The 12,093-nt window shown below is 42.1% G+C and overlaps 1 protein-coding gene across 1 annotated transcript in view; it reads left to right on the top strand.

Moving 5' to 3' along the window:
• LOC116946027 (uncharacterized) overlaps positions 1-12,093 on the top strand; it is a 48,217-nt gene that overhangs the window by 10,973 nt on the left and 25,151 nt on the right. The window contains exons 5-8 of the mRNA XM_032960847.2: positions 906-1,126; positions 4,385-4,529; positions 6,550-6,719; positions 11,184-11,300. Of these exons, the coding sequence (XP_032816738.2) occupies positions 906-1,126; positions 4,385-4,529; positions 6,550-6,719; positions 11,184-11,300 (653 nt within the window). The remainder of the gene's footprint in view (positions 1-905; positions 1,127-4,384; positions 4,530-6,549; positions 6,720-11,183; positions 11,301-12,093) is intronic.

Genomic DNA, 12,093 nt, shown 5'->3' with positions numbered 1-12,093 from the left:
AGGATGGTTTCTGCAGCATTGGATCGATACACTTGTAGGCAGGGGCGGAGCCAGGATTTTGACTTTGGGGGGGCTGACTCCAATATTCTGAGATATCCAGTGTAAGTTTTCCAATGAGCGCCACAAATGTATAAAACACATTTGATTGGATTTGAACGTGGAGTTTATTAATAGGTCAGAGCCGCTGATGTGGCTAATAAGTTCTATAAGTTCGAAAGGCTGCCGCTCAAGCAGCCTGCAGAGCAGCACAAGGTGGCAGCCAGCATTTTGCAGCAGCCGGATATCCGGTTATCCCGATTACCGACTTTTTCAAAATTTCAGCGGGGGCTAAGCCCCCCCCAGCCCCCCCTGTGGCTCCACCTGTGCTTGTAGGTCCCCCTTTATTAAGAAGGGGGTCACAGTAATTGTCTCCTCAGTGTGCCAGGAACGGTCCTGGGAAGAATTATTGAACATTGCCTTGCCATGCACGCTAAGAAGCTTGAGCGCACTGTGGCCAAACTACTGTGTTCTTTTCTTTAAATTGTTCAAAATGTTTTAGTAAATCATTGCATTTAAAATAAAATGTTATTCCCTAATTCGTTGGCAACGTTATCGTGAAACAATGTAAATAGAGGACTTATTTTTACTTACTTGTAACCATACATCTCCGGCTGTGAAAAACAATTTTCAGTTTGTCGCCAATATCAGCGATTACATGTGTATAGAAACCCCTCACGATTGACATGGCATGGGGAGGCCTTCATCCATGAATGGATTAACAAGGTTTGAGATATCGTTTGTATTAATATGTACGTGTGAATTTTGTTACTTTCAGAAGCTGTTATATATTTGTGATTGTGCCTATTTATCAAGCCTTGAGGCTTTCTTATTCAGACGGTGAATCGATACTTGCTTGTGTCTCACAGGGTCCTTGATCAGCCAGGAAACACTCGCAGCGCCAGCAGAAGGTGCAAATACGACGGCCTCACTGTTATGGATGAATCTGAGGGCGAGAGCTCACTGCTAGTGCGCCTCTGTGGGTATCTACCCCGCCAGTCTTTTCAATCCACTGGCAACCTAAGCTTGCAGTTCTCCTCTGATGGCACCGGGACCGGCAGAGGATTTTACATTTCATTGGGGTACTTTGGTAAGGAAATCACCACGCTTGTCACACCAAACATATTGTGTAGAGGCAGTGTTAGTTGTCAAGTGGCCAATTACTGAAAGATAGTGGCACTCATCTCTGTTTCTGGTGGAAATTCCAACTGGTATGTATGTTGACCTTTTTTCGCACCGTATGTAGACAATCGTGCTAATCGGACCATCGTATGGTCTAATTTCTCCATACCCTTAAGATCGTTGATGTCTTACAAAGTGTTGCTTATTTTATTTACCATGTCACCTGGCCATTCTCCCTCGAGCAAGGGCAAAGTGTCTGGAGCTCCGGGTTGCCCCTCTAAGGGTTTATCCCTGAGGGGGGCAGCCACGTCTTTGGGAGCTTGGGAAGTGCTAGGCTGCCTGTTACATCGCCAGAGCCGCTATTTTTTCCCACGGATTTTTTTGCCCCCCCCCCTACTATCCTTTTACTTCAACAATAACTATGTTCTTCAGTTCCTATAACAATTTAACTACCCCTAGAGTACCAGACACATTCTTACTCGGACACAGAACTGTTTCAACATGAAAGGATCTTCCAGACAGACTAAAGTATACCTCCAGTCTCAAATTCTATAAACCGCTCATAAAAAAATATACTTGCACAACATTGGCAACTGTTATAGCTAGAAGAGCATTTTACATAAACCTGTGGTGTGCGACACTGAGTTATTTATATATGTAGTGTGTTCTTTTTATGGAGACGGAGACGATAATGTAGAGGCAACCCTGTGTTTCATTTATATTGTTATAATAACTCTCTTACGCCCCCTAGCTAGGAAGGTACAGCCTTTGGGCTATTGTGACTTAACACTGCCCCCTGCTGGCTTCCCGCCTTCCGGCTATCGATGACCTAGGGGAGGCTATCCTGACCAACCCTGGTACGGTACTGGTCCGACTCTGGTCCAAGCTCGACCCGGCCCTTATAAGGGCAGCGGGCTCGAGGTTCCAGGGTCCTAGACTAGCTGGCCTTCAGTCTTCGGTCTTCAGTCTTCAGCTGCAACTGCCTCTAACCTCTCCAGAGGCCCTCCTTATATACAGTTTCTATCCGAGGGGCAGGGCTCTGTGGGATCGTAGAACACCCCACAGCCCCACCCGTTGGGAGGGGTCTCCGGGGGATTGTAGAACACCCCACAGCCCCTTCCCGTTGGGAGGGGTCTCCGGGGGATCGTAGAACACCCCACAGCCCCACCCGTTGGGAGGGGTCTCCGGGGGATCGTAGAACACCCCACAGCCCCCACCCGTTGGGAGGGGTCTGCGGGGGGTCGTAGAACACCCCACAGCCCCACCCGTTGGGAGAGGTCTGCGGGGGATCGTAGAACACCCCACAGCCCCCACCCGTTGGGAGGGGTCTGCGGGGGATCGTAGAACACCCCACAGCCCCCACCCGTTGGGAGGGGTCTCCGGGGGGTCGTAGAACACCCCACAGCCCCCTCCCGTTGGGAGGGGTCTGCGGGGAATCGTAGTACACCCCACAGCCCCCTCCCATTGGGAAGGGTCTCCGGGGGATCGTAGAACACCCCACAGCCCCCACCCGTTGGGAGGGGTCTCTGGGGGATTGTAGAACACCCCGCAGCCCCCTCCCCCCAGGCTAGGAATCCTAACGGTTTTTCCCGCTATTTCAGTTGTACCGCCCCTGATGGGCACTGTCCGCCATTGCGGATATTTGCAGCCCATTTACGGCGCTACATCTACACAAAAAACCTTGCCCATTGCGAGTTTTCCCATCACGGATTGGACCATTCGCACAAAATCTACTGAGGTTACGGTTCACCGATTGCTCCCCTGTTGGCTGACCATTCGCGTGTTTGACCACGATATTCCTTATACAGTATACACATTCAGTTTAACACGTAGGCTTTCGCGACCAATATTATTCATAATAAAGGTTTTTGGGTTAGATCGCGTTTATTTATAAATGTGTCGTAACCCTCCACCACCCGACACGGCCAATCAGCAAAAAAAGTGTCACGTTGACAAAAAGACAAATAGTTCACTACTTTAGCCCACCGGTGTGTTGAAGAGTGAATCCACATTTACAGTTTGAGTACGACGTTTCGCTGGTAAATACATCCAGCATCATCGGGCAATTCGCCAGAATGGTAAAGCCCTCGCTTGCTCCCGGTTTTATATAGAGCAGCAGGGTGACATCATCACTTAACTCATATCAGGTGCAGTGATTAGAGGCGGAGGGGGGGTATTGTAAGGCAGTACTAGACATGTACTATAACTGCACTTTGCTCGCATAGTCATAATGACTATAGCATGGTCATAATGCAACACAGGACACAGCAGCGCACCTTGGCTGTTTTTCTTCTTTTTCTGTGTTCCCAGCCCCCCTCCTCCTCTGGAGGTGGGGCTGGTAACATGCTAACTCACATGTTAACTCCGTCCACACGGTCCTAGCTTGACAGTGTTCATTCAAGCTCTGTCTTCTGGACAGACCTGTTTCTTCACCTGAAGAAGGCCACTTGTGTTGTGGCCGAAACGTCGTGAGAATTTAATTTTATTATGTTTTATTTTTATTATTTTATTTCCATTCTACGTGACTTTACCGAAAGAACCAAGGAGATTAATTAACCTTGTCTTTATTTTCAGGTTTACATATACATGTACTGTACACTCCATTTATTTTTCCTTTTATACATTTACTGTACAAATTATGATTTGAAGCTTTCGTGACTGCAGGAATCCATACTCTTTGGTTCCAAAGAGTATGTACAAATTATATTTAACACTAGAGGGAATAACATTTCTCGTTTCATGTTTGGGTTAATGTAGGCTAACATAAAACAAAAGGACTGGTATCGTATTTCGAACCGGGAACCAAATCCTCGTTTTCCCATTTGCCTTTGAGTTTATGGATCGCGGATTTGCCGATTGAGTCTATTTTCAAGAACGTAACCCCCCCTTTCCCTCGCAATTGGAAAGGTTTTGGTGTATTTATTTACGTGTTTGGCTGGGTGTAATGTTCATTGGATAGTTGCATGCAGTATTAGTTATACACGTCAATGTTTGTTTACATGTCATTACTGTTTATGTGTCCTATATATGTTACAGTTGATGCCCTTGACACCCTTGAAAATGAAATGTTCAACTTGAAGGATTCTTCTAATAAAATATTTTTTAATAAGTAACTTAAAAAATCTACAAGGGTACAACAATTTCATAAAAGTCTGTTCTATACATTGGTACTATGCGGCTTATATGTGATAAACATGTATGTCTACTTGTGTACATTTGTTTAAAGCGGACTCACCCAATGCTATCTGCGGAGGCATCCTGGAAAGCTCACATGGAAACCTCAGCTACAGTGGATATAATGTGCAGAGTTGCATTTGGATAATTAAAGTTCCAGAAGGGAGTACTGTCCAAATCAACATTTCTATGTCCAGGTGAGAGGCGGGGTCTCTAAAAACTCTAACTGTTAAGAGGTTATAACTTTAAGTATTATGGGGGTTTTAACATTATGTTTAGCATACAATGGATATTTTCAGTGACAGCATGTTTACGTATTTATTATTTCGTGCAAAATTGTCTTCTGACTAAATCATTACACATGAAACCATTCAGCAATGAAAATATGTTCTTATGCCCATGAGGTACGTTAGCTTATATTATTTTTAATTTACGACAATGATATGAAGATGTTACATTTAAACTAATGGTCAGAATGAGCCAGATGGTGTAAATGAGATATATAATAGACAGGAACGTGCAACGTGACAGAACAGATAAAATTGACCTACTAAAACATTACAGATGAGATAGGCAATAGCCAGAAATGGGATGGACAATTCATTTTAAACTTAACAAAGTGCGGAATTGTTACTGCCACAATCTCATATTTTTTAGATCTTGACAAACTTTGGTTTTGCAATGTTGCAACATTAGCCAGCTGGTAAAACCAGAATGTTGCTGAAGACATAGAATGTGTCATAAATTGTATTGCTTCGTAGAGTAATCTATTTTTGTTGAAAAGTTTGCAGTCACATTTCTACTGAGTCACATATGCCTGACAAGTTAATCTTCATGGTTAATATGCAACTGCCAACAAAAAATTTAGTTAAATCTACTAAAACTATAAAGAGCAGAGGGTGGAAGCCTGGGGAATTTTTGGTGTTGCTGTAGCCATTGTAGTTTGTGAAAGCCATCGCCTCTGGTTTGAGCATTTGTGCTGTTTATATAATTTTCTCAACTAGCTGATGACATTTACTTAAGTCAAAATGGTTGCTCGGCATATTTTTATGCAAAAAAAATTCAGAATAACAAAAACTGACAAATGTGACGATAAGGGGAAGAAGAGAAATCTTAAGGAGAGAAAAGTATAACATTCCCATTTAGATTACGTTTATGAAAATATCCACAATTGCAATTGCAGTAATGCCCCTTTGCAAATAAAACTTCCACCTGTTGATGCTGGGGAGGGGCCATTTTCCTGATATTTTTTGTGGTACATACTAACACAAACGTGCATTCAAAAATTTGCACTGGCTGAAGTTGTGTAATGATTGCATTAATGCAGTTAGTTTGAAAGCAAGATCTAATACTGAAGCTGACTAGAAACCTACTATATGTGCCCAAATGTTGTGGCTGATCTGTAATATGCTCAGCAACCAAAGGACGGATGCCTTCGTAGCAAATATTTAAGTACACCTCACCCTAATGCTTTGATCAAAGCACATTTTACTGAAAAAAGTGAATAAACCACAGATAGTTGAATGTATTTGGTACGTGACTGCTCTTACCAATGAAAATCAGCAGATACTACAATGCTGTTTTGCTAAACTTACGACAAAAGTTCCAGATAATCACGGATAATAGGAATAATTGGGCCTACGGATAATAGGAATTTTCACTGACCTTTAAGTTGGTGTGAATAATAGGAGTCACGGATAATTTGGCAGCAGTTAAGAGGAGTTCTGTTTTTCTCCAGTAATTAGCCAACGGGGAGGTGGCAAAAGAATGATGTGGGTCCCCCATAGAGCCTGCATAGGCTGTTGGGGCAAGTATTGTTAGCAAGCACCTGTTAAGGCTGGAACAGACCAAAGACAAAGACATAAACACATTTTAAGGAAATCCCCATTTTATGATTACTTATTTGTATTATTAGTATAACTAGTATTACCATATTACAACGAATACACTTAAATTAAATAATAGCAATCACACCTAAGAGTTAAAAATACATAAATAAACACATCGAAAGGAATACTGTCAGAAAAAAATAAGAAAAGCAACAGCAGAAATTAGATCTTCATTTTGAAATGTTCTCATTTCAACAAAATGGTTACATTTTATCAATAATGTTCCTCATGATGACATTGATATCCATACTGTGCCATAAATATATATGCATATTTAAGAAAGGGTATAATAACTGTCAATACTAATGAAGTTAACGTTATTTTTCAGCCAAAGTTACAGCAACCTGGTGGTCTACGATGGGGAGTCCGAACTGCAATCAGTTATTGCACAACAATATTCCTGGGGACAGTGGACATCCTCTTCTTTCGCATCAACTGGAAACAGCATGCGTATCTCCTTCTATGGAACCTATATCTCAGCTGACTACGATGCTGTAGGTATGGATAACATAGGGACTGGGGCTATATATCTCTTATTACAGGAATAATGTCTATTTCGGAGGTAAGAATGTGACATGGGAAGGTGCTCGCACTACAGTCAAAATATGTGCATCTAGGTTTCAGTTAATGTAACATGTATAGGCAGTCAAATGCATTCACAATATATAAGAATGCCTCCTTTAAAATGCTTTTGGTAAAAATAAAGTTAGAAGTAATTGCAATACATATGCAGATTATGGCATCACAAATGCAACTGTCTGTTAGTGCATAGCATTTCTAGCGACTGACAATGATACAAGTTATATTTATGCAAAAACATTCTCAGTAATTGTCACGTTATGTTTTAGTATTGTGCAATAATTTCATATACTATATTTTGAACGTGTGTGCTCAAAAAGTAGTTTTCGTACTTATGTTAAACCCGATTTTGGTAGTTGGTCACCAACACGCTCCAATATAATACTATTGAACTTTGTCTTGCGCTAGGCACACATAAACTTAACAATGAATAATTTAGCTCTGAGTGCTGCCCATCTCCCAAAAGAATCCCACCCACAGCACGTGACCCATCCTCAGCCATTTCTCAGTGATATGTATAACCAAGTCGATCATCGATGGCACATGACAATCACAGCATATGTGAGAAACAAATGGGTCTAAGGATGACCAACAAGTTAATGATTGGAACTCATATAAACATGGCCATCATTCCTTGAAATAACAGAAATCTTTTTGTGGGAAAGGAGGGATGCGGAGTGTGTAGGTAACCAGCTATAAAAAACAGGTTTAATGCAAGTATTAAAACCCCGTTTCTTTGTACGTTGGTTACTGAAACACTCCAATTTGATATTATTGAGCACATAACAGAGTTTAGTCGAGAGCACCGCATTCCTGAACCTGCCCTCTTGGGCCACCAGTGTATCGAGTCTATAGTGTATTGTGAATGTGGATCTCCACACTGCTGCCTTGCAGCCCTGCTGGTCCATGACACCGCCATAGCTCTCGTCGAGTGAGGGGTTGCATATCTCCACTCCACCACAGCTCGGTTGGTTATGTATGGTGCAATAGAAGTTCAACATACATACAGAGCCTGTTGCCTTATACGACTCCAGGATGGACTCCCGCATCCAGGCAGCCACACCACATGCGGCATTGCCTCTTCTCTGCGGACCATGCAGCACAAACATTTGATCTACCTTCCGCCAACCTTTTGACCTTTCCAAACAAAACACCCACGTTCTCACGGAGTCCAGCCTATGTAGTCTGGCCTCCAATAGATTGTGAAATGATGTTGGGTAGAAATCCAACAACTCTATCTCTGTATTTGTGGAACTCTGGGAAAAATCGCAGCGACGTTCGCAGAAATGTCCTCCCCTTTGTAACCAACATAAACTATAGGTTAGCCGCGAGGGCCTGACGCTTACTAACCCGCCTTGCCCACATAATCACGAGCAAGAACACCACCTTGAGTGTAAATAAGCGCTTTGGATACATCGCTAAAGGCACGCATGGAGGCCCACATAGCGTATCATGGACGAGGTGTAAATCCCATGGGCTATGCCTCATTTACCTGCAGAGCCTTGAAAGGATCTTGACCAACCCCACTGGTTGACCTTTCACATCCTCGTGGAAGGGCGAGATTGCGAGAACCTGGCCCTTCCAATGCCCATGCTATCAAGTTCAAGGCTTGATGGCCCTTACATCACACTCTCCTTTGGCTGAGCAAGTCCGGTCTCTGGAAGAGCTTCTAAGCCTCTTCCACCAAATTGGGCACCAAGGTGGCAAGATCTTAACTACCTCGCCTGGTATACAGGAGGTCGTGGGTTCGATCCCGACACTGATGCCTGTATATTTGGAGTTTGCATGTCTCTCCCCGTGGTCACGTGGATTTAATTCTGGGTACTCCGGATTTTCCCTCCACAATTAGAAACATGCATTTAGAGTATTTGGCTGATAGAAATTTCCACACGATAAGCCACTTTATTGAGCTATATTTTTTTGGCCGGGTCGCTTCTGAGAATGAGATATATAGCTCAGTGGGCTAAAATAAAAAATAGTTTTAATTTAAATTTTGATTTAAAGCTTTCGTGACTGCAGTAATTCATATTCTTAGTTCTTTCGGTAAAGTCACGTTGAAGGGAAACAACAAAATAATATATATTGTTTTATATATGTTTTATTATTTTGTTGTTTCCCTTCAACGTGACTTTACCGAAAGAACTAAGAAAATATAGTTTTAATTTAGTTTTAGTTTAAATTGGCTTTAAACTAAGATCTATTTGGTCAGTTGTTGGTGATCAGGATAGCCTGGGACCCCTTTCATAGTAATCGTATCTGGCACCTTTGGTATTAAAGGGAAAGGAGGGAAAAATACCCAGGTCCCTCGACCAGTTACAGGACATTGTATCCGTGGCCATGTCCCCTTTTTGGCAGACCATTTAAGCATAATGCCTTGATTTTGCATTTTATTTGGAGGCGAGCCGGTCCATTGTGGGCACTCCGTACCTCTTGACGACCTAATGGTAAACCTTGGACTGCTACCACCATTCCACGGCTTCGATTAACTACCCCGGCAAGATGTCGAGCAAGCAGTTGTACCCCATTGTTCTTTTCCCACGTCAGGGGTCGGGTCAATTCCCGCATCAGCTTGTCATACCTTGGTGAACCCTGTTTGTTCACCATGGCCACCGTCGTCATATTGTTACAGCAAACTGGCAAAAATATTCCTGCCACCTCTTCTCTGGACCTGGTCTCAAGACAGTGGATCACACTGAGTTTCAGATGGACAATACTTTTTTTCCTCTCTACCACAGACCATTTTCTTGCAGTGCTTTAATTCAACAGCACGCCTTCCAGCCAAACAGGCTGATATCCATCTCTAGTAAAACCTTCTGTCTGTAGAATCCCATCGAGATTCCTTCCTGCAGACAGAGAGACCTTAGCCACCATGACATATCTAGCCTGGCTAGTTCGTTCAGCTCCGCGAACTGCCACAGATCGCTGTGGTAAGGGTGCCCGCTGTCCAACAGGCACCACTGCAGCTTCCACAAGTGAAATCTGGCCCTTGGATGCATTTATGGCCAAGCCGACCTAGCCGGGTTTCATTACAAGTTAAGATACTCGTAGACATTTAAAATGTAAAGTTATATGAGCTAGAACAGAGGTCAGCAACCTGCGGCTCAGAAGCTGCATGTGGTTCTTTAAGAACTGCAGTACAGCTCTTGAAATGTGAAAAAAATAGCTCTTGTTATTTTGGTTGCTGATCCCTGACCATGGAAGTGTAGTTAATCATGGAAGTCCATACTCTTTGGTTCTATTCGGTAAAGTCACGTAGGTAAAAAATAAAACAACAAAAATCACGACGTTTCGGCCACAACACAAGTGGCCTTCATCAGGTGAACAACACTGTCCTCGTGACAGTACGGTCCCCTTCACCTGATGAAGGCCACTTGTGTTGTGGCCGAAACGTCGTGATTTTTGTTGTTTTATTTTTTTACCTACGTGACTTTACCGAATAGAACTAAAGAGTATGGATCCTTGCAGTCACGAAAGCTTCAAATCTAGCATGGAAGTCCAGTTAACCATGGAAGTCCAGTTAACCATGGAAGTCCAGTTTACCATGGAAGTCCAGTTTACCATGGGCAGGGGTTGGCAACCTGTGGCTCCGGAGCTATATGCCACTTATTCAGGACTGTTTCGTGAATTGCGGCTCTTGAACATTTTTGTTTACCGAATTAAAACAAAAATTGTCTTTCGTTGACATTTTGGTTTCCGACGCCTGAGCTAGAACAACCTCTGGCCCGGTCCTTATAAACTCAAACAACTGTATAAATAACTGCGTGGGCGTGTTCGGGTCGGTTCGTCCTGCAGATGGGACATCCACCTGGAACTTACAGCTCAATTATGAATTAACTAATTAATTTATACATACCCGGCATAGGACGGGGTTCGGTCGTATCTAACCAGAGCGTGGCGGTGACCAATGTATGAAGAAAATTACCTGTGCCGAGACGCAAATGTTATCATATCGTATATCCTTTTACTCTGATTCATTGGCATTAATTATCCACATTGCTTATGCTTGTTCAGACCATTCTAATGCTTGTTCAGAGCATTCCTATTCAAAGGCAATATTACTGTCTATTAGATATGGGCAATTGGTCAGTATCTTTGTCACAATTATTTCAGAATAAAATATTGTCATGATATTACGTGAGATGAAATGGGATCAATACATTATTTAATTACTTTGGCAAAAAATGTGTATTGTGTTGCCTTTAAAAATCGCTTTTAACCAGTGTTGTTTGTTTATGATTAATGGTTCAAACCTGAATTATGTTTTCTTTACACATATTCTTTATATAGGATCTTATTTACGTGACCTTCACAAAATTCCACGTTACATTATGCATTAAGAGCATGTTTATTTTACAATGACATTTGGTTCTCCACTCCTTTTAGTTAAAGACGTTTCATTTGACTGTGATTTCAATGGAAACTTTTGTGGATGGACACCCTCATCTGGAGATGTAATTAATTGGGACTTGTACAACACCAACTACTACAATCCTTCTTCGGGTAAGTAGACAGATCACCTAATACTTGTATGGGTGAATTTAGTGCAAAAGTAGTGAAAAGTTGCAGAGATGAGACATGTGAGAGGTCATAGTCGGGAAAAAACACGAATAATTAATTTACAATAAAATTGTATGTGGAGAAGCCCAAACAGTCAAATTAAGAAAAGGGTTGACTTGATTTTATCAAACAAACTGCAGACTGTCAGAGATGTTCCTAGCCTTAACAAATTGAACACAGGAAGTGGTCGCAGACTGGTGCAATCCAAGTTACACGTCAACATAGTCAAAGAGAGGGTGAAGCTAATACAAATTTAAGATACAGTAGACTTTCTATTTTCCGCGTACGGTTTATCCAATTTGCAGATTAATCGTGCACCTAAGATTTTGACATAAATTAATAACTCGTGGATTTTCCGGTAAGCACAAATTTACAATCTAAAAACAGTTATACATTGTTATTCTTGGAAATGTTTATTACAAGTCACGTGGTTAATCCGAACAAATATCTGCTCTGGTAAATCCGAAATCCACGTGATCACCTCTGCAGTACAGTAGTTGCATATCTTTACAACAGTGGGTAGAGTTTTTATTATTTTTGGATTTTCCGCGATTTTTTTATTATCCGTGGCCGTCCTCCCCGTCATTCGTGTGGATAATCGAGAGTCTACTATAGTATCAAAAATATAGACCAACAGTAATTGTATTTTAGGCTAAACAAAACAAAACAGATTGAAATGCCGAGAGGAACAATTCATGAAATAAATGTCACCACTTTAATTAATCCATTATCTAGT

Source organism: Petromyzon marinus, chromosome 2, assembly GCF_048934315.1.
Source record: "Petromyzon marinus isolate PM22_M1 ecotype Great Lakes invasive population chromosome 2, UKy_Petmar_22M1.pri1.0, whole genome shotgun sequence".
Lineage (NCBI taxonomy): Eukaryota > Metazoa > Chordata > Hyperoartia > Petromyzontiformes > Petromyzontidae > Petromyzon > Petromyzon marinus.
This window is presented reverse-complemented; position numbering and strand designations above follow the sequence as displayed.